Source organism: Barbus barbus (genome assembly GCF_936440315.1).
Source record: "Barbus barbus genome assembly, chromosome: 3".
NCBI classification, from domain to species: Eukaryota; Metazoa; Chordata; class Actinopteri; order Cypriniformes; family Cyprinidae; genus Barbus; species Barbus barbus.
This window is the reverse complement of record NC_136731.1, coordinates 21303754-21330256: the sequence shown is the minus strand read 5'-3', so window position 1 is coordinate 21330256 and position 26503 is coordinate 21303754. Positions and strand designations below refer to the sequence as shown.

Genomic DNA, 26503 nt, shown 5'->3' with positions numbered 1-26503 from the left:
GAACTGAATCTTTTCATGGTATCTTTTGGTTGTGCAGTTTACAAAACGGGTCTAGATAAATTCACGAACCTGACTCAAGCTCTTGACTGAGTAACTTAATGATCTGGTTGCAGTAGATAACAGTCAGTATAGTGAATGTTTTCAGTGAATAACAGCTATTGGTTTGTTCTTCGAATAAAGTTATCGCAAGACTTTAAAAGCCTTGGAATAAAGAGCCACCTCAATTTTTTATATTAAAAGCTTCAGTCTCCATTCACTGTAATTGCATTTTTAGTGTTTGACCAGTGCAATTCTTCATAATTTCTTCTTTTGTGTTCATTGGTAGAAAGTATGTCAAAGGAAGAACAATCCCTTTAAGCTTAAAGTAATTTAAAGTGCACAGGCAGCATGTTTCGAGGGTTTCTTGACTGATTGCACGTAAGAATGTAAGACATTATTATAAAGCAATAACAGTGACACGTCTTGCTCTGCATGCATGTTCAGTCTCTGTCCATTTTATGCGGCTCCAGGCCACTATCAGTTGTTCATCGAAACCAGCACGGCTGTGTTAAGCCCGTAGGATTGTGCGTGTGTATGTTTGTGCACTTCATTCTCCCAGGCTGTGAGTGACGGTGGGAATACCTCGCGGGCACGTTCACACAGCTCAACTGAGGAGGAGGAGGAGTGGTTGAATAAAGGGAAAAGAGTGCAACAGGCTTATGGGGGCACTGAAATGATAGATGAGTTTTGAGATGAGAAGCACACGCTTGTTTGTGATATGCCTTATCACTATGGGTGAAAGAGCTGAAGGTTTAGAGTGCCTGTTTGAGTGAAAGCATTGAATGCGTTTCACCTCAGGCTGTCAAACTAATGAAATTAGTGAATGCCAAGAGTTAGGATGCACAAACATTTTAATAACAGTTATCCTAATTAATTTGTTGTTGTTGTCATTATATATATATATGAGCCACTAATCATTCTCATTTGCCTGTTCCTTCACAGTGCACTTGTCATCGCGACTGTATTTGATAGGAACGTCACCTGCAGAAAGGCAGCCTCTGTGAGTGTATCCTGAAAAACTCTTTTAAAAACTCTTTGAAGCTGAAGTGTGTAATAATTTTGGAATTGGTTGCTAAGTGTCGGTACAAACGATCCATCTGCCTTTAATTAGACAGAAAAGAAGGTAGTTCAACCCTAAACCATCAGCATTGGTTGAGTCAGTGGTTGAATCAGTTTCACACCACAAGTGATAATAAGAGGGTTCACATCAGAAGTGACTGTCATTTGCTAACATAGGACCCTATGACATCCGTTTGATTTTTTCCTAAATTCCTTTTTCTTTTCTTTTTTCTTTTCCCCAAATTCCATTTTTTTCCATTTAAAATTTTTCTTGGCTCCGTTTTAATGGTAAAATTAAATGTTTTTACTCAGAAAACATGCCAGATTAATCTAAATTTGAAACTTATACAATTTAACATCCATTTGTTTTAAAGGTTTAACAAATAAATTTGGAAAAATAGGTTTTAAATAGGTTTTATTTTTACAATAGCACTGTAGTTTTTTTTTTTTTCTTTTAAGAAATTGTTAAACTATTTTTGGCAATTATGTTTACTATTAAAATTAAAACATGGAAGAAATATTGTGATTTATTCCTTTAAAAATGTTGTAATAATTTTATTAATAGTAGTAGTAGTAGTAGTAGTAGTAGTTACTTACATTCTACTGCACAAAAGTCATACATTTCTGACAATTTCTTCAACAAGCTTTTATTTCGATGGGTTGCCATAAAGACATTTAAGTTTCATTTTGTGTGTATATGATATGACGATAGTTTTATTCAAATGGAACTCTCAGAGCAGTTCTGGGGATGTTGTTCATATATTTATGTCCTCATTTAATGAGGCGGCAGATGCTGAAATCACAGCAAACGTCACATGTGCTTCAGTATGTTTAGTAAACAAAAGCACGCGTCTGCACCATTCATTCACACACAGAACATGCAAGATTCATGTTTAAATAGTCTTTTTGTGTCTTAATATTCACAGATACTAGTCCATATCACGATTTAAGTGTACTGACCTACTTTTGATTAATTCATCCAATCTTTGACTAATTCCATGACATTTTGTCAAATTTGTCTGGATTTCGCAATTCTGATTCCGAATCATAGGTCCCTACTAATATAGGCGCCAGAAAAATATGCGATTCACATGCAACGTTGATGCCAGTGAAATTAAGCAATTTGCTTTTCTTTATAGTTGTCTTGGTGTACTAAGCTGGGATTGGAGACACACACTTCAGATTTAATTTCACATAATGTAACTGCATACATAAGAAATTACAGGAAACTTAAAGTTTGTGTCCTTTTCTCTGTTTGTAGGCTGCTTTTCAAGAGAATGTGGGCAGACAGGTACAACGAAAGAGAATACACTTACATAAACACCATTCAGATCCATTATAAACACCAGCACTGATCTGTAGTGCAACAGGCCGTATTCTGTGAAGCCTGCTGAGTCTGTGTACCTCTAATCTGATCCTCCACAGGGCACCTTCCCCCATGGCATAGACATTCTTACAGCGGCGGACTACTTCACGGTCGGTAACCTGAATAACTGCTACTTAACTATCAGGTAAGAAGGTGACAAGGTGTGACTGAGAGCTATTTTGGCATGTGTAATTGAACCCAATTGTTCTTCATGGTACTCTCTGCTAAAATTACAGCAGAAAGCAGATCAGTCATACACCTAAATTCTTAGATCACTCCAGTTCAAAGTACAGTCACGGTATGTTTTGAATGCATCGATGAGTGAAGTCTTATGTCCCACCCTACAGAAAAATGTCACATTTGACTTTGACACCTTAATGTATTAAAAGAGCAATGTGAAAAATGCTAGCCTTGGGGAGCAAAGAGCCATGCTGAAGGCTTACTGCGCAGCCCGCTGTTAAAAACCATGAAAATGTTGCTTTCACTTGGATGGGTTCATTGGAACAGATTTGGAGAAATTTAGCATTATTTCACTTGCTCACCAATGGATTCTCTGCAGTGAATGAGTGCCGTCAGAATGGGAGTCCAAACAGCTGATAAAAACATCGCAATAATCCACAAGTAGTCCACACATCTCCAGGCAATCAATTAACGTCTTTTGAAGCAAAAAACTGCATGCTTGTAAGAAAGAGAATCACTTTTAAGGCATTTTCAAGTTTATTTTCAGTCAAGCTGAGACCACCTCATTCAGGCAATTTTTGGACTGATTATTTTTTTGTATAGATCTGAGCATGATTGGCATGTTCGTATATGCCTAAATGAACAAAACTAAGGGGTAAACACGTGCCAGGTTCAGAAACAAATGCTCCAAAATGCCCTAATATATGACCATCCACATACATATGTACACACATTCAGAATGAACAATTCATAACCGTTGTCACTGACATATGTGTCCTAAAGTAGCAAAATCAGCCTGATGATTTCCGACAGTCAGAGATGATGGAAAATGGCTGTGTAAAGCTAATTTACGACTGTTTTTTTTTCCCAGTGTCTACATCGCTAGTTTTGAGGAATACACCAAACCCTTAATTGACCACTTGGTGGCTATGAAAGTCAATCACTGGGATGGGTAAGTATATGTGTACTGTTTCATGTGGATTCTTTGGTTTTATATTTTTAACTGAGGCTGTATTTGCTTTTATCAGGGTGATCAGAGATCTGTCCACAAAAGCCCTGCACAATCTAACTGTCCAGGCTCCTGAATACATGGCCAACACTGGTGAGAACAGCTCCATATGTCTGTTAATGTATCTCTTAACATCTTTCACCTCTACACAAAAAGACCAAGTGAAATTTTGTGTCTTGTCTATCTTGATGATTTCAGTTTTACCCCAGCTGCTGCCCATGGCCACAGGCATGGATTTACACAGCCGTCACGGCGCTATCCTGGCCTGCGCCGAGATCACTCATGCTCTCTATGAGCTTGCAACCCAGAACAATAGGTTAACACCGGCTTTCCTGTTAAAGTTTGCCTAACCATGCTTTTATTTTATTTAATTTATTTGTTTCCTTGTAGTTCGGTGACTGACTTCTTGGCCTCCGACACCATTGAAGGCCTAAAAAACATTAATCTAAAGGTCCGTAGAATTAGTCTCTTGTTATTTTGTGAAATATAAAACAAAAGCAGTTCATTGCAACTGATCCTCCATATGTTCCTTCACTTCAGCTCTCTGACAGAAAGCAGTACAGGTAAGCACTTGCTTCATCACCTGGCGATAATTGACATCAAAGCTTTTTAGAGGCACTTATTTGTCTATAGCTGTTAACTGATTTTTTTTTTTTTACTCTAGGGGATTTGGTGGAGAGCTAATGAGACCAGCTGGTGAGAAGCTAACGAACATTTACAGTTATTCTATAGAATAGATTGTGCTTCTTGTGTTGAAATGATAAACTACTATTATAAAGCAAGTCTCATTACTATTGCATCTCAGTCTGTTGTAAGAGATTTGAGCAGACCTCAAAATTTTGCTTTCTGCTGCAGACATGACTAAAACCCCAAATTGTGCGGCTTGATGTGGAGAGGTGTATACCACTTCTAATATAATTTTGGCCTGCCAGACCATAAAAACGGTGCAGTAACATGCTGAAACCACTCAGCGCTCAGTTTTTCGAAGATCTTCCTAAAAGAAGTTAACGGTTTTTCATAAGATGAAAAATGCAATTCCAAATGCAATTCTTGAGAAATTCTCAAATTTCTCCTTAAAACGTGCTCTCAGAAGTGAATGCATCCTGTAGTGTGGTTACAGAATTTTGAAATGCATAATTTTTACATTACTGATCCATTTGGTTCATTATAAGGTACTTGTGCACATGCCTAGTAATATATATGTGTCTAGTGTTATGTTATAATGTTTAATATTTGAATTAACCGGATACTTTTATTAAGCTTTTTACGCTTGTGGCTTAAAGAAAGTTGGAGGATATATTAACTTTAATAGCTTATTTAATTAAAATTCTCAAGTTTTGTCTTTAGAACAATTTTAAGATAGGAAGATTCTTTAGGGATGTTTTGGGGAATACGAAACATTCTTAATTTTATTCTAAAGTTTTAAAAATATGAAGAAAATAGCAGTTAAGTTTAGAAGTTTATTCTTAAAGTTGATTCGTAAATCTGCCACTTCTTTAAGAAGTACTTATTTGTGGTTCTAAAGTTTATTATGTATTTTTATCTTAAGTGCAGAGTTGTGATATGATTACAGGTGGTTTATTTTGATGGGGATATAATCAAATTAAATGATATGGTACATTTATGTGCGACTCGTTGGGAATTGATTTGATTCAAAGTGGAAATTTTGCCATTTTTAAAACTAATGACTTATAAAGTTTAGAGACAGTTTTTCTCTTGTCATTTTTGTTTCAGTCTGTGGCCTCATTGAAAAGCTCTCTCTCTCCGAGATGCCTTTTGAAGATGACCCAGTTATCAGTGAGTCAACCAAACCTCTATACATTTGCATTTTTAAAAATCTTTTATCATTTTAACTGCTGTATTTTTCTGCTTGCTTGGTTTTTAATTTGTTATTTTAGGGATTTTATTACATCTCAGTTTTTGCCATGAAAGGGGTGGTTGACTGTTTTTTCCTAGGCTTGATAGTGTGTATGGGGTGCAGTCAAACATGTTCATTCTTAATTTTTTAACAAGCGCATTATTTTTCACATAATTTACCTTTATTCTACACCGCTCTGTCCCTTCTCTGATAAACGCCTCGATTATTTCCTGGTTTTATGAAGCCCCTCCCTCAGAAATACGTGATGGGCTCTGATTGGTTAGCTGGTCCAGTGTGTTGTGATTGGCTAAACCGCCTCTACTGCGCGTCCCGCCCGGGTGTGTCTCACTCATACTGTAAAGTGAAGCTGCGGGCTCTTTGATCGCCCCCCTGGTGGCTGGCTGCAGTACAGGTCATAAACCCCGCCCTCTCCATGTAAACGAATGGGACTTGTCATAACAAAAAAATTAATTACATTTCCAAAATATGATTTTGGTCATTTAAGGTAGTTGTTATCACGCTGATATATGTTTTTGTGTTAAGTTTGATTTTAGCTAGTAATTTGATGCTATAAAAAACGAGGCGTGTTGTTATGGTTGATTGGGTCTGCGGGAGTTTGATTCTGCGGCTCCACCTCATGACTCTACTGCGCAGACTCGGGCTCCAAACGAATCTCTACTGCGCAGACTCGGGCTCCAAACGAATCTCTACTGCGCAGACTCGGGCTCCAAACGAATCTCTACTGCGCAGACTCGGGCTCCAAACGAATCTCTACTGCGCAGACTCGGGCTCCAAACGAATCTCTACTGCGCAGACTCGGACTCCAAACGAATCTCTACTGCGCAGACTCGGGCTCCAAACGAATCTCTACTGCGCAGACTCGGACTCCAAACGAATCTCTACTGCGCAGACTCGGACTCCAAACGAATCTCTACTGCGCAGACTCGGGCTCCAAACGAATCTCTACTGCGCAGACTCGGACTCCAAACGAATCTCTACTGCGCAGACTCGGGCTCCAAACGAATCTCTACTGCGCAGACTCGGGCTCCAAATGACGTCATTTACTCATGATGGCAGCGGCCATACTGAGATGTTTTGGCTTCACTTTTCTAGTGGAAGGAAGCGGAGACGCGTCGTCCATCCTTTTTACAGTCTATGGTCCCGCCTCTCAGCTCAGCGGCATGTGCTCAGGTTGTATTGTAAACAATGGCGTCGTCAATATTTCTAATCAATTTGAGCCCGATTGAAACGCAGAGGATATTAGTGAAGAGGATCGTGCAGAACCTGTGCAAGCACGGCTTTAATGGTATGTTCAGGGCTCGACAGTGCGAGCATTTCACTCGCATTTGCGACTAAAAATAGATGTGTGCGAACTGGAAAATGTATTTAGGAGCACAAGTGTGAATACAAAACAAAATACAAAACAGCCTAACTTATACAGTAGCCTATAACAAACGTATTAATTTATTCTGTTTATTTATGGAAAAATTGCGATGCAGCCTCATATGATTACTTTAGAACTTTAAAAAGGCAACGGTTTAATTTAAATGAGCACAGATGAGAAGAAAAGCGGAGGGAGTTAAAGTGAAGACGCGCTGAATGACGCACATTCGCCACTAGAGGGCGCTGCCGCTGCCGTTACCCCGGTAACCCAGTAAACAAATCAGCTGCACTACTTTCCTAAAACTGTGTAAATAATGTTTCACACTCACAGTCATTTAGATATTTATATTCGCTTTAGTCTTCACAATAGCATCAAATAATTCTTACTTAAAGACTTAATGAGCTATTTATTTTCAAACATTGTTTCTAACCTAAACCATGGCCCATCCACTGATCTATAATAGAGAACAGTGGCCTATCTATATATCAACGACTGATTCGTTATTATTGTTCAGTAACACAAGTTCCATTAGTTAACATGAAAAAAACAATGACTGCATTTATTAATAATGCTATCTTAATTTCAACTTTTAATAATACATTATAAAATCAAAAGTTCTCTTAATATAATTCAATGGAGCTAACATTAACTAACATAGTTGTATTTTTTATTAAATCAACATTAACAAAGAATATTAACTACTGCAACAATTAGCTATTGCACATTTTTAGTTAATGTTAACCTGCTTTAACTAATGTTAACAAATGGGACCTTACTTATATTGTTCTTTCGTTCATTTAAACAATCTTTTGCACTCTAATCTTGAAACACTCGTTTACTTTATATTTTTATGTATTTTTTATAAAAGTCTTTTAGTAAATTATCTTTAATAAAGTTATTTAACCTGTTAGGAGGACAACACTTTTTTTCACTTAGAAATTATATATTGTGATTTAAAAACAAAAACATATACCGTGACAAAAGCTTCAATGATTATTGTGAAAATTTTATACCGACACAGTTTAATAGGATTATAACTAATTACATAATTAGCCTATTAAATAGTGTCTGAAGTAAAATTATTTAAAAACCTTGTGTACTTTCTGTATTCTGAGAAATTCAATAATTGTGCTTGTAAATGTCTCTTTGTATCCCCTTATTAAGCTAAAACACCTAATTTTAAAAATTTGCATTGCGCCCCCTAAATTTTTTGACTTAGGAGCACATGTGCTTCTTGGGGAAAAGGTAAGCGTCAAGCCCTGATGTTGTTGTTTTTGTTTGTTGTTGGTTCATACTTGCGCTGTTATTTGTAAATGCTACTGCTTCTGTTAGCTTTTAATATACGGTTTTATCATGATTAAAGCTTTAATATAATACAGCAAACGCTCGTATGTATAACGCTTCTCATATCTATGTGAAGATAAGTGTATAATTGGAACAGTTTGTTGGAGCTGATCTGACGATCTGAATGAGAGAGAGATGCAGAGCATGTGCAGAGCAGGGAGACGCGAGTAACAGTATTAAGAGCGGCTGCTTTAGAACATTGATTTTGAAAGTTGTAAATCCATTAGAATCGTTAGAAGACAGAATTGTGATTCATATATGAATAGATTTTTATGTGCACCCCTAGTTTTCTCTTCCTCTTCTATAAAGCAGCGCAGCATGGCCTCGCCCCCTTTGCTGCATGTTCCCGGGGGCGGGATTTATCTGCGTTTGTGACATCACAAGCCCGGTAGTAAAAGTAACTCGTTGTAGTCCCTACGAGCCGTTTTTTGTAGGCATTAAACTGCCAGAATTTTAAAAGACTATATCTCTGTTTGCATTGAACTTTCAGCTTTTCAACTTTGCAGATATTGTTTATGCTCAAACAGCAACATTACACACTAACTACCGTTAAAAAAGTGAAATCGCAATCAACCACCCCTTGAAGATAACCTTAGATCCTAACATGTCCATCGGAATATAAAACTACTATTACTTCTACCACAAATGTCTCATGGAGGAGTGATTGTTTAATGGATTTGTGAGGCTGTCAGCCGATTTGAGTTAATCTACATTCTGGTTTCTTGCAGCTGGTTGGCAATGGCTAATAGACGACAGCTTGAAGACCCTTCACCTGTTCTCCAGCGGAGCCAGACGGGGTATACAGGTATTGTCCACACCTCAACACCCAGAACAGCTTACAACTGTACCAACAATATGGTCGTTATAAAAATATTACACGTTTTTTTGAAGGATGCTGCAGTGTCAGCACTGGCTGCGTTGTGTTGGCAGTATTATCAGGTTGAACCAGGGGTGGCGCATGCGGAAATGCAAGGTACAGGAAACTAATGCACTTTAAACAATTGGAGCGATTAATGCTTGTGGTTTTGATATGAAATGCTGAACATACTTATGGGTGTGTTTTTGGGTGTACACATACTTTTGCCCATTTTAGTGTTTGTTTACCTCCATTTGTTGCCATACAGATCAGCTGGTTAGTCAATACCTGTCGGCTCTGGAGAGTCCTGAGGTTCTGACGCGCTGTGGCTGCGCTCTCGCCCTGGGGTCACTGCCTCCGTTTATGATCCATGGCAAACTACAGAAGGTCAGACCTCATAATGTCTCATCTGCTCAAGTCTGTATCTGAACTGTTAGGTTGAGTTTGCATTCTCAATCGTGTTCCCTAGATCTTGCCTGGGCTCCAGGCCACCTGTAAGGTTGTGCAAAAAGAAGTAAGTCTAACAGAAGCCAGGAGGGATGCGGCCACAGCCATGTCTCAGTGAGTAACACCTTTTTATGTCTCCTTTGCGCTTGAAGAACCAGTCTGTCTGAGCTTAAGCTCGGGCAACGCCTGCTCATTCCTGCAGGACCTGAAATTCATGTCTCCGTTCACTGCTTTGTCCCATCTTGCATTGCATGTCCATGTGTCCTGTGCTTTCTTGTGATTCTCAGGGTGTGTGTAGCTGTAGGAGTGTGTGTGCGAGGCAGCCCCGACCGTGTCCTGTGTGAGAACAACATAAGGCCCGTGTACGAAGCCTTGCTGGGCTGTATGAACGACTACAGCACGGACAGCAGAGGGGACGTAGGGGCCTGGTACGTTCACATGCCTTTAGGTGCATACTTGTGTGGCACAATGTGCAACAGTGTCAAGTCACCTCTATTTATATAGCGCTTTATACAATACAGATCAGTGACGTCATCATCCAGCTAAGTGCAGTTCTCTTCCGATAGTGTCTGTGCAATCAAGTCAATAATGCAAGAAATTAAGTCTCCCCAACTAAGCAAGCCAAAGACAGTGGCAAGGGACCAGAAATCCAACGGTGACAGAAAAAGAGAAAAAAAAACCTTGGGAGAAACCAGTTTCAGTCGGGTGGACCGTTCTCCTCTGGCCAGTGGTATTGTGGTACTCCAAGCTTAAAATGAAGGTACTGCTTCGGTACTGACAGCTGTGAATATTAGCAGGACCCTGCTTTTGGCACTTTTCCACTGCGTGGTACGACCCTGCTCAGTTCAGAATGGCGCGCCCCGGCTCAGTTCGGCTCGGTTTGCGTTTCCACTGCAGTTTAGTACCACTTTTAGGGTGGGCGGGATTATTCACGTGTTGTGATAGGTGCGCCGCCTCTACTGTCGTGACTCCTGAAAAAAAAATTTACTCTGCGTCGCTCCATCAAGGCGCTCTCGCTGGATCCACTCCTCGGCTATCAAAGAGAGGGACATCTGTACTTCCTCAAAAGACAACGAAACAGCCATTTTTGGTTGTTAAAAAAGGTGCGCCCATTTAAAACCGTTGCGTTCGATCCTTCGCTGGCTGTGCTGATTTAAATCTAGCGGGGTCTGTTGTGTCTCGTGCCCCACGTTCAATGACGCAGGCAGAGACCATTCTTTCCGGCCAATCAGTGATCATCAGAGTTTACACATCACGTTTTGGTAACGGAACGGCTCCCTTGGAACCTCGGCCAAGGTGGTACTAAAAAAAGTACCAAGTACTCTACCCAGTGGAAAACCCTCCAAAAGTGTGCCGTACTGAACTATACCGTGCCGTACTATGCAGTGGAAAAGCGTCATTTGGTGGGGCCCCATAGCGAACGGACCGAGGGGGACCCCACACCCGATACGCGATTGCAACCGGACCGAGGGGGACCCGCTCCCTACCTCACACTAAGCCCCTCTTCAGCTAAGGACAGCCCTGAAAATTAGTATTATATATTTACCATGTTCTGTAGAATAATAATAAATACATTTAAAATAATAATTTATTATTATTATTATTATTATCAACATCATAATTTTAATTTAATTAAATTATAAAAATGTATCAAATATATAAAAAAGTTTCACTATAGTAATACTATTGTGTTGTAAAAAAAAAAAAAAAAAAGTAATAATAATAATAATTGATGTTATCATAATATTTCATTAAATAAGAAAAAATACTTGTTGATTTTGATTGCTTCCATTGTCCTCATTTGTAAGTCGCATTGGATAAGTGTCTGCTAAATGCAAATAATAATAATTATTATTATTATTATTATAAAATTATTACATCCTTGTTACATAATGAGTTGAATCAGTTTAATGTAGCCATTTATTGTGATTAATGATAAAATAATGCAATAAAATTTAGGCAATAAATAAAAAATTGTGCAAAGAGAGTTGAATTAATGATTTAAGTGTTTCATTTTCATTAATCTAATTATGTCTTTTAATCTATTTAGTTATTGATAGTCCTAATATATTTATTTAATTAATTTAGCTTTTTAGATTTGGCTGATTGTAAATGTTACTCACTTTGCCCGGTAGTGTACTTTTAAATGTAACACTAAACGTATTCATTGTTTGCCACTGCCCTCCGGCCTTGCCCTCGCTGCTCCACGAGTGACACGTTCCTCACATTCCCCACAGGTGCCTCCAGGCACAACAAAACCTTCAAGATGATGCTGGAAGAGTCAACAATCAACATGCGCAGTTGTCATAATGTCTTTGTGACTAACGAAGTGTCAAGTGTTTGACAGTCATGGTGTAGCTCTGACTCTTCGCTCTCGTTCTGTTTCAGGGTGAGAGCGGCAGCAATGAGCAGCCTTATGGACGTGACCCTGCTGGTAGTGGCGTCTGCTCCAGAGCTCCTCTCCTCTGACCTGTGAGATGCTGTCAATCTTGCTTAAAGGGACAGTTCACCCAAAATAGAAAACTAGGGCATCATTTACTCACCTTAAGTTGTTTTAAACCTATATGAGTTTCTATATTCTGTTGAACACAAAAGAAGATATTCTGAAGAATGTGGGTCTACCGAACAGAATCTGGTCCCCAATGACTTCTATAGTATTTTTTTTTTTCATACTGTGGAAGTCAATGTTCTTCCAAATATCTTCTTTTGTGTTCAGCAGCTGAAAGAAAAATGTATACAGTTTTGGAACAACCTGAGGTGAGTAAATGATGACACTATTGACACTTTTAGGTGAATTAACCCTTTAAATTTAGTCGCAGTAAGCATTATGCGCCATTGCAGACCGCTCACAGATATTTCTAATTTTGTGTAGAATTCAGCGTTTGATGTGTTGCCTGGCTCAGCAGGCTGCAGAGAAGATCGACCGCTACCGAGCCCACGCCGGCACCGTTTTCCTGCGTCTGCTTCACAGCACAGACCCTGCAGTACCTGACATTCCCCACCGGGAGGAACTACTGCGCATCTTCCCTCCGTGAGTGCCACAGGGGTTTGATCGTACTCGGGAGTGTTAATAACAGTCTAGTTTTACTAACACATCTACTGCTCACTTCAAATCACTGGATTTAGGATATGCAAAAATGTGTGCGGCTTCGTATTTTGATACTAATGCCATTATACTAACAAGCAAATTGAACAAAGCATAATTTACGCTTGATGCATCCACCCAAGCATTAGGTTGCACTTGCTGAAAGTAACATCATCACTTTGTTTGTGGCAATGTGCTTCACGTCAATTTAATTGGCTGAATTTGAGTAAAATGGCAAATTTCCCTACAGTATATACCAAATTTTCTCTGCACCAGAGAATCAGAGTTGCTTGTTATAGTTAATCAGTTGCATCGAAATGTTGAGTTTATACAGTTTTTCGACAGTTTTGGATAGCCCAAGTACAATCAATAATTAAGATTTAAATTTTTGGGCACACTTTATTTTAAGGTCCAATTATCGCCATTAAAGAACCATTAACTACGACTTTTGCCTCACTAAACTCCTAATTTGCTGCTTATTAGTAGTTAGTAAGGTAGTTATTAAGTTTAGGGATTAGGTAGGATTAGAATATGGTCACGCAAAATATGTGCTTTAAAAGTACTAATAAACAGCAAATATGTTAATTACAGGCATGCTAATAAGCAACTAGTTAATAGTGAGAATTGCTCTCTATACTAAAGTGTTACCAATTATTTTTTTTTGGGGGGCAGATTTGAAATGTTACGAAATTTGTCCAAAGCTTTATGTTTGACTGTAAAATGTTAACAAAACGGCTGCTTTTTAAATTCTGTAATATATTTCCTATAAAATACAACACTAAAGAGAGTCCATTATTGACCCTAGCATTAGAAACTTCGGTCATTTTTCCATTTTTATTTTTGGGTCTTTTAATTTTTATTTTTCTACATATCCTCTCTGATTTAAAAAATAAATACATAAAATGTATTTGCCAGAAAATATTGCAGGAGATTTGTTCAGAAGGTTGGTCTAATTTATTTAATGTAAATCACAAATGAATTATTAATGCTTTTTGTGTCCTTTATTCTGGGTTGGGAGTCTTTGTTGTTTTGTTCACATCTTGTATATTGGCTCTCCCTACACCTCTCTGCACCTCTGGGTTGCGTGCAAAAGATCAGATGTGTCAGGCATTAACTTGACTTACATTATGTCATTAAATTTGGGAGGTGCTGTTTTGCATTTGAAGTTTACATATTTTTCTTTTCACTGCTTGCAGTTTTAGCTGTTGTTGAATAAAAGACCCATCCCAAATGCTTCACACATGTTTATCTCTGACCTCTGGTGTTTTTTATTTTTTTGTTTTTTCATATGGACTGTAGAGAGACAGGAAACTCCCTGAACTGGAACGCTGCTTCACAGGCCTTCCCTCACATCACACAGCTTCTGCGGCTGCATCAGTACCAGTACCACACGCTCCTGGGCCTCGCTGTGTCTGTGGGTGGCCTCACCGAATCTACAGTAGGTTGCACCGCATAAACACAATTCACCCTCAGTCGACACTTTTTTTTTCCCCTTGTGAGGCTTAAAGTGTAGTTTGTTATAAACAGAAATTGAACCTTTATAAAGGTTAAAACAGACAGTCTAAAGACTTTTTTCAGTTGCACTTTAGAATACCATTTAGTCCTATAAATTAATAATTTAATAAATTAAAGTTCATTCAAATGACATTTTAACCAATTGACGGTCCTATTGTAAACAATAACAAACATTACTGCAACACATAATAAAATTAGTGCTGTCAAGCAATTAATCACATCCAGAATAAGTTTTACACAATATGTACTATATTTATTATGTACATATAAATACATGCACATACATGTATATATTTTTGAAAAATGTTATATTTATATATAAAATATCAATTTTATTTGTATATGTGTGTGTGTGTGTGTGTGTATATATATATATATATATATATATATGTATGTATGTGTGTGTGTACACAGTACACACATATATTATGTAAACAAAAGCTTTTATTTTGGAATGCGATTAATCGTAATTGTTTGACAACAGCACTAGAAATAATTTGTTAATAAAGTAGTTGTTCATTCTAAAAGAAAGAAAGAACATGGAAATGTTTTATTTACAGTAGGCTGTAAATAAAAGGCTGCATTTATCTGATCAGCAATGATGTGAAATATTATTACAATTTAAAAATAAGTGAATATATTTTAAAATGTAATTTATTCCTGTGATGATAAAGAACTTTCTGGATCAGTCTTCAGTGTCACGTGATCCTTCAGAAATCATACTAATATGCTGATTTGCTGTTTAACAAACAATTATTATTATCAATGTTGAAAAAATTCTTGCTGCTTAATTTTTTTTAGGATTCTTTGATGAATAGCATATTCAAAAGAAACCGCTTTTATTTAAAATGGAAATCTTTTAGAAAACTTTTTCTTTACTGTCACTCTTGATCAAGTTAATGCATTATAAACACATTCATTTCTTAAATAAAAAAATCCAAATAAATATCAATCAATCGTTGCATGCCCTGGAATGCGTTTCACTGACACCTGGTTGAAAAGCTTGATTAAAAATAAATCTACAACATAATGTAACCACAGCCATCAGAATATCCATATGAGGCAAACAGTGAGGTCACAGAAATGGATCAATTAGAATAAAGTGCATGGTGATAAAAGACACAGCAGTGACCAACAGAGGGAGCCGTCGACACTCTGTTCTCCAGAGAGTCTGTCTATAGTGACCGCGGTCAGGAGTGTGAATAGTTTCAGGGAAATTAAGACTATTAGACCATGCAGTATTACTTCACATTGCTTCATTTCAGATTTGCAAGAATTGCAACACAAAAGCGGTCTGTTATTTTGGATTTTCAAAAAATAAGCTGGTGTTGAAACGCTTTGGTGTTTTAAGAAAATTCCTGACATGTGTTTGAATAAACTGAAATTTTGCCTCAAATGCAAGTCTGTGCCCATCCTGGCCTCAAGGTGCACAGGGCGTAAATGGCTTCGAGGCAAAACCACAGTTTCTCCCGTGGGCCAGGATTCATTCAAAACAAATTTAGCTGGAACAGAGCAAGTGGGATTGGCACCATGTCCCTTCACATTTGCACTCATGCATTCGGTGCTGACTGAGGGCTCCTGGAGGGATCTTCAGCTCGCCAGCTCATACACTTGATCTTTTCCTTTCTCCTTTACTCTGTAAGATTTCTTTTTTTTTTTTTAAGCATTTTCCTATACTTTTTCTTGTTTTTTTCCTGTTTTATTAGCTGCTTTGTTTCCCTCATTTATACAATATCATTCAAAATGGTTGATAAGATTTTTTGTTTTGTTTTTATATTTTAATTTGAACTTTTTTTACTTTTGAACGGTCTCTTGCTGCCCAGTGCCCACCAAGACATTTATTTACGATCAAAATCACAGCAAAAACAGTAATATTGTGAAAAATTATTTTGATTTAAAATAGCTGTTTTTAATTTAAATATATTTTAAAATGTAGTTTATTCCTGCGACGCAAAGCTGAATTTTCAGCATCATGACTCTAGTCGTCAGTGTCACATGATCCTTCAGAAATAATTATAATATGCTGATTTGCTGCTCAAGAAACTTTTTTTTTTTTTTAATGATGTAACGATTAACCACGAGCCAGTTGAAAATCGATTCAAATATGTGACGATTCAAATCGGTTGAGATGCCAAACAAACCGTGATACTGGAGTAAGAGTTTATATGAATGTATCTCTGAGGGGAACTGACTGTCTTTAGAAAAGTTTAAGTTTTCATCTTGCCTCTGAATGATGCAAATTAATGTAGAGTTCATAAGCTCAGCTCTCTTTTCTTTAAAGCGGTAACCCAGGAAACACTGTATCATTGCTGTTCATAAGCGCCATCTGCTGTTTCGTTCTGTTATGTTTTATGTACAAGTTGATTGAACCTAAAAAATTTATGGGAGCTCATTGCCCTAAAAAAGTAGATGTTGTCTTGTTGAACAAACAAGACATTTCAAGTTCTTTACATTGGAAAGTGTTTGTTCATTGAACTAACTATCTGTTACAATAACTAAAATTGACCAGTTAAGGTAACTCAAAATATTCAATTGCACTAAAGTTAACTTTTATTAGACTAAATTGCATTTTTAATATAACTATTTAACTGGTTTAATTTGACTGATTTATCTGCCAATTCATTATTCTTTGTTACAGCTGCACAATAAACAAGGACAAAAATACAAACAAGGATTTTGTTTTAGAATTCAGTTTATTTGAATTCATTTTACAAAATCCATTTAACAAATTTCAGGTAACTTTAGGTATGTTGAGATTTTGTCTAATTAAACAAAGAGAAAATGTATGCGTTTAATGTATTGCTCATTAATCAAAATTCAAGGCATAAGTCAATCCAAAAACAGGAACAGCCTGAGGGAGGTTCTCTAAACCGTCCTTTCCAAGATTACCCTCTGAGACGATTCCTTACAGGGGCTAGATGGAGGAGAAAGACAGGGGATGTTGTGCAACATCTTCGCTTTCGGGTATTCCAACTAGAAAGTTTTGGTGTGACTCCTCGTCATCAGAAGCCTGGACATGAAGGAAATTAATAAAACAAATTTTTAGCTAAAAACTATGTTATGACCCCTTTAGTTTACATCATTTATAACAGAAAGAAAAATCAACAATACTTACAAAGCATGCTTTGAAAAACTTCATGAAGTTCTTCAAAGAAGGGTGATCAGGTATTACAGGAATCCCTCGTATTGCCACACTTCATGTCAGTGAGGTCAGAGGTCTGAGGTGGCAGAGACAACATTGTATCAATGAAAAACGAAAAGACGTGGCCTAATGGTTAGAGAGTCAGACTCGTAAACCAAAGGTTGCGAGTTCGAGTCTCAGGTCCGGAATTGTCGGTGGGGGGAGCCAGCACTCTCTCCACCCTCAATACCATGACTGAGGTGCCCTTGAGCAAGGCACCAAAGCCGCCACAGCATAAATGGCTGCCCACTGCTCCGGGGGTGTGTGCACTTCGGATGGGTTAAATGCAGAGCACAAATACTTGGTCACCATATTTGGCCATATGTCACGTCACTGTCACTTAAAATGCAGTGGTTGCCTCTCATTTTAAATGGAAAGAGCACAGACAAAACTTTAGTTTGTTTATAAAAAGAATAAAATATAAAATGCTTCATATTTTTGTAGAAACTATAACAAAAATCCAGAAAATCCTCAAACATCAAATTTTCAAATGGTAGTGTGTTTTTTTTTTTTCACTATTATTATTATTATTATTATTATTATTATTGCTCATTTTGGGATTGGAGATTTGATATCATTTTAGTCATTTGATATTCTGTGGAATGAATTTGCACATTTAAACCATAGTTATAAACACATTAATGTATTTGCATTATAGAGGTCAATGACATGACACTTTTTCTTTTGTAGGGATACATTCACAAATATTTTGAAAATGTGAAACAGATTATACAGACCCACACAAAAGGAGTTAGCAAATAAATATCAGGTAGTTTGACCTTTTTATAAAACAGCAAGTTCAAGTTGTAAAATCTTATTTCTGTATATAAAGTGTGGTAGATGTGCATTTTCTTTCTCCATCTTTCCTTTGTTCCACTTTGTTGGTGTTTTAGGCTCAGTGCCTGTGCTCCAGTGGCTGTTGCGAGAGCTTGATACAGCATTAAGCCCTTTTGTTATTTATATCCACCAGTGTTTGTTGATGAAGGAAAAACAATGTGAAGGCTTTTAACAGGAGCTTTGCGCATAGTAAATGTCAACTCATCTGCCAACTGGACCAATAAAGGAGTCCTCCCCTAAAAACTGGCAGTGTTTTGATTAGAGCCACAGTAGAAGTTACGCTTTCACCTTCAGCCTGGAACTGCGTGATCTCTACGAGCCAAAACTGCTGGTTAAATGAGCGGTTCTCACAGACTCGATGCTGAATGATGGAGCTTCCCTCTGGATCATACAGCAGAGTTTGGACTGATACCGCACATAATCGTGCCCTATCTGACCACTCACACACAATAACACACTGCTGCAGGGGAGTCGTATATAATGTTGAATAATTCATATAATTCATTCATTATCAAAGCATTTGCAAGATAACACTTTATTTAAATGCCATGTTTTGTGTAAATATATGCCATGTTAAGGCATGTGAGTTTGAGTAAAGGTCCTTGTACACAAAGTCTGAATTTTTTTTGTATGCATTTTTCGTATTCGTCATCCTTTCCTATCAAAATGCTTGCTACGGATGCGAAAAAAACTGAAAATCGAACCTGGTCCGTTTTTTTTTTTTTTATGACGGACTAAAGTTTCGAAGGCAGTGTGTATACATGATTGACACAACGTGAGGTCGTATTTATTTTTCAACGTGCGAAAATTTTCGAACTCAGTGTTCAATGGCCTTAATTGTGCAAACAAATACATAGAGTAAGACCTTTTAGATAGGTTTAACAGCCTGAAAAGACTATAAAATAGTGTGAAATCTTTTTTTACATTATCTAAAAACAACCAACCAACCGACCAACCAACATTCTTCATGTTATATGCAAGATTTCACAACACAGTTGTGAGGTACAGAATCACACACTTGAACATTTATCATTTCACATTATCAGTCAAAACTAGATGAGGTAATCTTGACTAGTGATTAAAAACACTTAAAACAACATTAAAAACCTTTTTTTTTTTCTCAATTTCCCTCAATAAACTCCTAATTTGATGCTTATTAATAGTTACTATATACAGTGGGTACGGAAAGTATTCAGACCCCCTTAAATTTTTCACTCCGTTATATTGCAGCCATTTGCGAAAATCATTTAAGTTCATTTTTTTTCCTCATTAATGTACACACAGCACCCCATATTGACAGAAAAACACAGAATTGTTGAATTTTTTGCAGATTTATTAAAAAAGAAAAACTGAAATATCACATGGTCCCAAGTATTCAGACCCTTTGCTCAGTATTTAGTAGAAGCACCCTTTTGATCTAATACAGCCATGAGTCTTTTTGGGAAAGATGCAACAAGTTTTTCACACCTGGATTTGGGGATCCTCTGCCATTCCTCCTTGCAGATCCTCTCCAGTTCTGTCAGGTTGGATGGTAAACGTTGGTGGACATAAAGCCCCGACTGGTGGAGGGCTGCAGTGATGGTTGACTTTCTACAACTTTCTCCCATCTCCCGACTGCATCTCTGGAGCTCAGCCACAGTGATCTTTGGGTTCTTCTTTACCTCTCTCACCAAGGCTCTTCTCCCCCGATAGCTCAATTTGGCCGGACGGCCAGCTCTAGGAAGGGTTCTGGTCGTCCCAAACGTCTTCCATTTAAGGATTATGGATGCCACTGTGCTCTTAGGAACCTTAAGTACAGTAGAAATTTTTTTGTAACCTTGGCCAGATCTGTGCCTTGCCACAATTCTGTCTCTGAGCTCTTCAGGCAGTTCCTTTGACCTCATGATTCTCATTTGCTCTGACATGCACTGTGAGCTGTAAGGTCTTATATAGACAGGCGTGTGGCTTTCCTAATCAAGTCCAGTCAGTATAATCAAACAAAACTGGACTCAAATGAAGGTGTAGAACCATCTCAAGGATGATCAGAAGAAATGGACAGCACCTGAGTTAAATATATGAGTGTCACAGCGAAGGGTCTGAATACTTAGGACCATGTGATATTTCAGTTTTTCTTTTTTAATAAATCTGCAAAAATGTCAACAATTCTGTGTTTTTCTGTCAATATGGGGTGCTGTGTGTACATTGAGGAAAAAAAATAAACTTAAATGATTTTAGCAAATGGCTGCAATATAACAAAGAGTGAAAAATTTAAGGGGGTCTGAATACTTTCCGTACCCACTGTAGTTGTTAAGTTTAAGTATTGGTAAGCTTAAGAAACTAAAATATGATTTAATGCTATATTAATATAATATTAATGCTAATAAAAAACTAGTTAATAGTGAGAATTGGTCCCTAAACTAAAATGTTACCATATAAATAATAATGAATAAATCATTAATATAACAGTCTGTCACTAGTGAAAACATGCTTGTGTGTGTGTCTGCAGGTGCGTTATTCCTCTCAGTCTTTATTCGAGTATCTGAAGAGCATTCAGCAGGATGTCACAGCGCTTCAGCAGTTTGGAGACACGCTGTTACGCATCTTCAGAGATAACTTGCGCAATGACAGGTACAAGTGCACTGAAAAACACAACATAGCCTCAAAACAAATGCAGGGAAGAAGAGGTGGGCAGTATGACCAAAACCTTCAATCACAGTATTGGGTAATATTACATCTTGGTAATGGTATATATGCTTGGAAATCCAACAAAAAATGCTTAATATATTAAATAGCAATGTGGTAATGTCTATTTTTGACTTTTTTGGAACTTGATGGCTGTAAACTAAATGATATATTTATTTTGATCCGCTTGCAGAGTTTCTGTACCTTTGCTGAAGATGATGGACCAACTCCTGGCTAACGGCTGCTTTGACCTCTTCGCCAGCGAGGAGAGGTGAGCGTGGGAAAGCCCAGTGTACATTACTGCCTCCCTTGGCTCAGATACACAAACCATCCAGAGCTCGGCAGGAGAGATGATATCATGACAGAAATACACAGAAAGAACTCACACAGGGATCCTTTGGGAGAACTTAAGATGAGCCCGGCCAAGTCTTGTGTTGAAACGAGGAGGCTAAGGGTGGATGTGTGTGTTGGTTGATTTGTTTTATTCTGATGTAATTTCTCTGTTTTCAGTCATCCATTCTGCATAGAGCTACTGTCGCTCTGTAAAGAGGAAATCAAGAAGTCCAAAGATGTCCAGAAGTTGTTGTCAAGTATTGCTGTGTAAGTTGCATTTCCAACACTCTGTAGATATATGGGCCCATGACAAGTTGGGTGTTCACCATTTACGGTGCCCTCCATAGGTATTGGAACAGTAAAGACAAAAATTGCTCTGTTGGCTCTGGAGTCAAGACATTTGCAAATATGATTAAAAGATGAATATGAGACAAAACTACAGAATGTCACATTTTATTATTAGCCGTTTCAACACTTTTAGAGTTCATCCCACTCATTGATGTGAGCATAAGTATTGGGACAGTTGAACATAAGGCAGATATAAAAGATTAAAAGCTATTATTTAGTTGCAGATCCCTTGCGCACAATCACAGCAGTGAGTCTGTGACCCATAGACATCACCAGACTCTTGGTCTCATCCTTTGAAATACTTTTCCCAGCCTTTAATGCAGCCAATTCCAATTGTTGCTTGTTTTGGGGAGTTTCTGCATTTACTCTCCTCTTCAGCTGGTGAAATTCATGTTCAATCAGATTTAAATGTGGAGATTGACTTGGGCAATATTTTCCATTTCTTTGCCCTTATAAATTCATTGACTGAACTGGCAGGGTGTTTTGGGTCATTGTCCTGATGCAATATGAAGCACTTCCCAATGAATCTGGTGGCATTTTCTTGAATATTGGTAGGCAAGATGGTTTTGTACCTTTCCAAATTCATTCTGCTACTGTCATCATACATCAAGTCATCAGTAAAGTTGAGAGGGCCTGTTCCAGAGACAGCCATGCATGCCCGTGCCATGACACCACCTCCACCATGCTTTACAGATGAAGCTGTATGCTTGGGATCATTGCAGTTCCCTTTTTTTCTCCACATTTTTGCTTTTACCATCACTTAGATAAAGGTTCATCTTTGTCTCATCGGTCCATAAACACAGTTCCAAAACTCTTCTGGCTCACCTTTGTGCTTTTTTGCAAACTCTAATCTTGCCTTTCTATTTTTGGTGCTGGTCAGAGGTTTGCATCTTGCTGTGTAGCATCTGTAATTCTGTGTCAAAGTCTCCTGAGGACAGTAGATTGTCAGAGCATCACCCCAGCTTTCTGGAAGTTGTTGGTGATTTTACAGACACGTCTTTTAGGGTTCATTTTCACAGCTTTTATGATTTGTCTGTCATCAACTACTGTTGTTTCCTCAGCCGATCAGGTCGTTGTTGGTTGCTGGTGGTTTCCAAACTCTTGATTTCTCCATGCGCTTTGTTTTTGCTATTGCTCTAATTGACTTCCTCTTTTCTTTTAGCATCCAAATTGCTTGCTTTTCTCTCAAAGTCAGCTCCCTCATCTTCATCCTGGTTTGTGTGTCATCATCGAATGCAAGATTCAGAATACAGAAGTAATGGATATAACTGATACGACACATTCCCTGCTTTTAATATCTGAAGAATTAATGCAACAGGACACAGCTGATCACTTAGAAAGACCCGTGAGGCAACTGTTCCAATACTTATGCTCACATCAGATAGAGGGATGAAACTCTCAAAGTGCTGAACTTCTTAGCTGGTAAAACATCTATGTGTTGAATCACTCAATAATAAAATGTGACATTCTGTAGTTTTGTCTCATATTCATATTTTAATCATATTTATAAATGTTTTGTCTCCACAGCCAACAAAGCAATTTTGTCTTTACTGTTCCAATAGTTTTGGAGGGCACTGTATATAATAATGTTAAACATTTTAAAAATAGATTTAATAAAATAGCATATGTTTTGTTAATACTGTAAAGGCAGGACACTAGAGGCAAACAAATTGTTTTTCATGCACTGGTCAATTTTAAGATTTTGAGCTATTTGGCCTTTCATAACTTGTTACATATTAGTGGAAAGAAACATCCAAAATACCTTTTCAAATGCATTTTGTTCTATTTCCGTCTGTAGATTTCAGTTATAATGGATTTTTTTTGTTTGTTTTTTTTCTCAGGAGCTTTAAAGCTTTTTTTCTACACTTCAGTAGCACTTGCATACAGCAAACCTTAAAGCTGTATTCTGAAGGTTTTTATTGAGAAGTTTGTTAATATAATTTGCCTGACTTTATATTTTTTTCTTAAAAACATAGTGAAAACATCTTTTTGACCGTTTTCTTTGCCAAAATGTCCTATCTAAAAACTTTAATATGTATAAAAAAAAATACCTGGCTTTATCCAGTGTTCAGATTTATTTTTGGAAATGTATACAAATTAGTGCAGATTTACTTAATGCCTCATTTACATATTTAAACGGTATTGAAAAAATGTTATACTTTTTAATACTTAATGTAATCAATCAACTTGAATTATGGTTATCTCCATTAGTTACTACACAACAATTAGGTATTTCTATGAATTATTTTTACGCTATTCACCTTGAGTGTCTTGCCTTAAATTATTAAGAAATAATCTTCAAGCATTGTAAAAAGCTTCCAGAATCTTTACTTTTTAACTTTTTAATGTTAAATGTTTTAATGTTAAAAAAAAGTTTCAAACACTTTCATGAACCATTTTCAACTTAAGTTTTGATTTAATCACGCTAAAAATGTCATTTCAAATGTGCTTCCTGGTTTTAGTGTGATCTTTCTTGTGATTGGTCGTTATGTCTGAGCTCTCTCTCTCTGATTGGCTCTTTGACCGTAGGTTCTGTGGAATGGTGCAGTTCAAGGGTGATGTGAGGAAGAAGGTCTTAGTGCAGCTGTTGATGTTGCTCTGTCACCCCTTCCCTGTGGTGAGACCATTAGCAGGCGACTTCAGTCCAGACTTGGTCTAGGCACTCGTGTTGTATCCCGTATTTAATTCTGACTCCATTGTCTCTCTTGGGTCTGAAGATCAGGAAAACGACAGCCAGCCAGGTATACGAGATGCTCTTGACCTACGATGATGTCATTGATGATGATCAAGTGCTGGCTGATGTCATGGCCTCGCTTAGTGACACTAATTGGTGAGTGTTGACACAGGGCTTATTGGAGGATCATGATGAGTACTTTCAATTTTAATGGTCGTTTCTTGTTTCCTGTATAAGGGAAAGTGACATCGCCACAGTGCGGACCCACAGGAATCAGCTCTGTGATTGGTTGGGAGTGTCCAGGCCGACTCTGGTAGCCAAGGTAACACATTTAGGCAACTGAAAAGGTTTTATGTGAGAACATTTTGTAGGGTGGGGGCTGTTGCAGCAAACCGCATCTGATATCCAGATGCTGCTTCCTGCGTTACTCATCCACTGGTGGGCGAACGAGGCGTTTGAATGCATTAGTGGGTGTTTGGTCTCCTAATCGGGCACAGAAAACATTAGGTTTCAGTTACCAGAAAATGTGTTCATAATCTGATGAATATGGCTTTCTCAAAATATGAGCTGTCATAACAGCCCCTTTCACACATACAGACTTTACTGGTAAATTACCGCTAAATTACTGTTAAGAGATCATGTGTGAACAGGACCTTTTCAAAAATACCAGTAAATTTGTTCAGGCAGTTTACTGGTATGAGACGTTTTTAGCATTAGCAGTAAATTGCCAGATTGATGCTGTGTGTTTAGATTACCGGTTTGAGCACGTACGAGTTCAGAGCGCTCTGAGGTAAGACATCTACTCCGGGCCAATCCAGAGCGTTGAAAATCAAAACTTCCAACGGCTCTGAGCCATTCATAAAGTTCTGACGCGTTAATGTGCTTTTTATATGACCAGTAGGTTTCCTAAAGTCCAGTAGGTTTGTTAAGAGTATTTAAACTAATCTTGCTATCCCTTTTTGTCTTGTAACTCATGATAATAAGAGATTTATGACGGAGATGATTTAAAAAGCATCTCATATTTAAACTTCATTAGCAAATTACCTTTGATAAGTTGCATTCACTTAAGATTCAGTTTAGTGAATCAGTTCATGTTCATGAAGCTGTTCAACAAATATAAGTCTCTGATAAATATTTATAAATCACAGTATTTTTCAATTTTTCCATGAATAGATGTTGAATAATTGTCATCTACCTCGGAAATAAAGCCATGAGGAAAAAAAAAAAAAAAAGATTATTGCAGTGCCAGTTTTCAACCTTAATGTGTAGGCGTTCTTTATTATGGTCTTAGTGCATTTATCTTCTCTTTTGTTTGTTTGTTTCAGACTACTCCCCAATAAATCCGTTCCCACCTGACGGCCTCTTTGCACTGCTTTCTCTGTGGACATCAGGGACAGTGTCCATATGTCCTCCCTGCTGTCAGATAATGTCCATCTAACAGTCATTAAATTCTCAAGTAAAATGTAAAATGCTCAGTGATTTCTTTTTTTTCTTTTTTTATTATGATTTCCCAGAACAAGGACTTGTGGTGGCTCTAAACCACAGAGTTAAGCTTACTTTACAGCTATGTAGAAACAGTCTAGTTGAGTAGTGATGCTCTGTTTAAGTGCATTCATAGAAATATTGCAAATTACTGACGTCATTATTATAAATGATTTGTCATGTGTGGATCATAGCATTTCTTTCAGAGGCAAATGAAGTATCCAGTATAAATGCCAGATCCAATTCCAGAGGTGTCTTATCTATATTCCACTTCAACAAAAATTTAAGAAATGATTCACCCAAAAATTCAAAAGATTCTGTCATAATTTACTCCCCTTCGTGATATTTGAGTCAACAAGTTGAACTAGAAAACAGTTTAGCAAATGAATCAGTCTTTTGAGGCTGTGCTTTTCAATAAACCTGTTGAGACTGGGCACACATCTGATTCATTCTGCAGTCTTATTCCAGTTTACTGACTCATGTCATTTATAATTTTAGGGTGTATTTTTGACACTTTGAAAACTTTCTGATATTTTAATGGTGCATGTTAGTTCTATTTGGAACTAATGAACTGTTGCATAATGGAAAAAGCTACATCGATTATCTGAAATACTTTTGTTTCACAAAAGAAGTCATACGGGTGTGGAAAGACACAAGGGTTTATTACAAATTAGCAAATAATGGCAATTTTTTGGGACAACTATTGCTTAAAGCCCATCTCGTGTTTGTTTCAAAATACTACTGCTGCCTTTTCACTCATATTCACACTTTCAACTGTGGCAATGCGGAAGATCCGTGCCACAGAAATCGTTTACTTTCACTTTGTGTGACGGGTGGAGTGTTTC

The 26503-nt window shown here is 37.5% G+C and overlaps 1 protein-coding gene across 1 annotated transcript in view; it reads left to right on the top strand.

Annotated features, from left to right (window-relative positions):
• The window catches only part of LOC306856267 (tubulin-specific chaperone D-like), a 47660-nt gene extending 21562 nt beyond the window's left edge, over window positions 1-26098 (top strand). Inside the window, exons 15-39 of the mRNA XM_079395425.1 lie at window positions 982-1039; window positions 2360-2389; window positions 2524-2609; window positions 3516-3596; window positions 3673-3746; window positions 3852-3969; window positions 4044-4104; window positions 4194-4216; window positions 4318-4349; window positions 5388-5450; window positions 8968-9044; window positions 9131-9212; window positions 9364-9482; window positions 9565-9656; window positions 9830-9970; window positions 11931-12014; window positions 12415-12573; window positions 13927-14065; window positions 20646-20767; window positions 21015-21092; window positions 21332-21421; window positions 24032-24119; window positions 24220-24332; window positions 24414-24498; window positions 25502-26098. Coding sequence (XP_079251551.1) covers window positions 982-1039; window positions 2360-2389; window positions 2524-2609; window positions 3516-3596; window positions 3673-3746; window positions 3852-3969; window positions 4044-4104; window positions 4194-4216; window positions 4318-4349; window positions 5388-5450; window positions 8968-9044; window positions 9131-9212; window positions 9364-9482; window positions 9565-9656; window positions 9830-9970; window positions 11931-12014; window positions 12415-12573; window positions 13927-14065; window positions 20646-20767; window positions 21015-21092; window positions 21332-21421; window positions 24032-24119; window positions 24220-24332; window positions 24414-24498; window positions 25502-25516 — 2110 coding nt within the window. The 3' untranslated portion in view covers window positions 25517-26098. The remainder of the gene's footprint in view (window positions 1-981; window positions 1040-2359; window positions 2390-2523; window positions 2610-3515; window positions 3597-3672; window positions 3747-3851; window positions 3970-4043; window positions 4105-4193; window positions 4217-4317; window positions 4350-5387; window positions 5451-8967; window positions 9045-9130; window positions 9213-9363; window positions 9483-9564; window positions 9657-9829; window positions 9971-11930; window positions 12015-12414; window positions 12574-13926; window positions 14066-20645; window positions 20768-21014; window positions 21093-21331; window positions 21422-24031; window positions 24120-24219; window positions 24333-24413; window positions 24499-25501) is intronic.
• The last annotated feature ends 405 nt before the right edge of the window (window positions 26099-26503 follow it).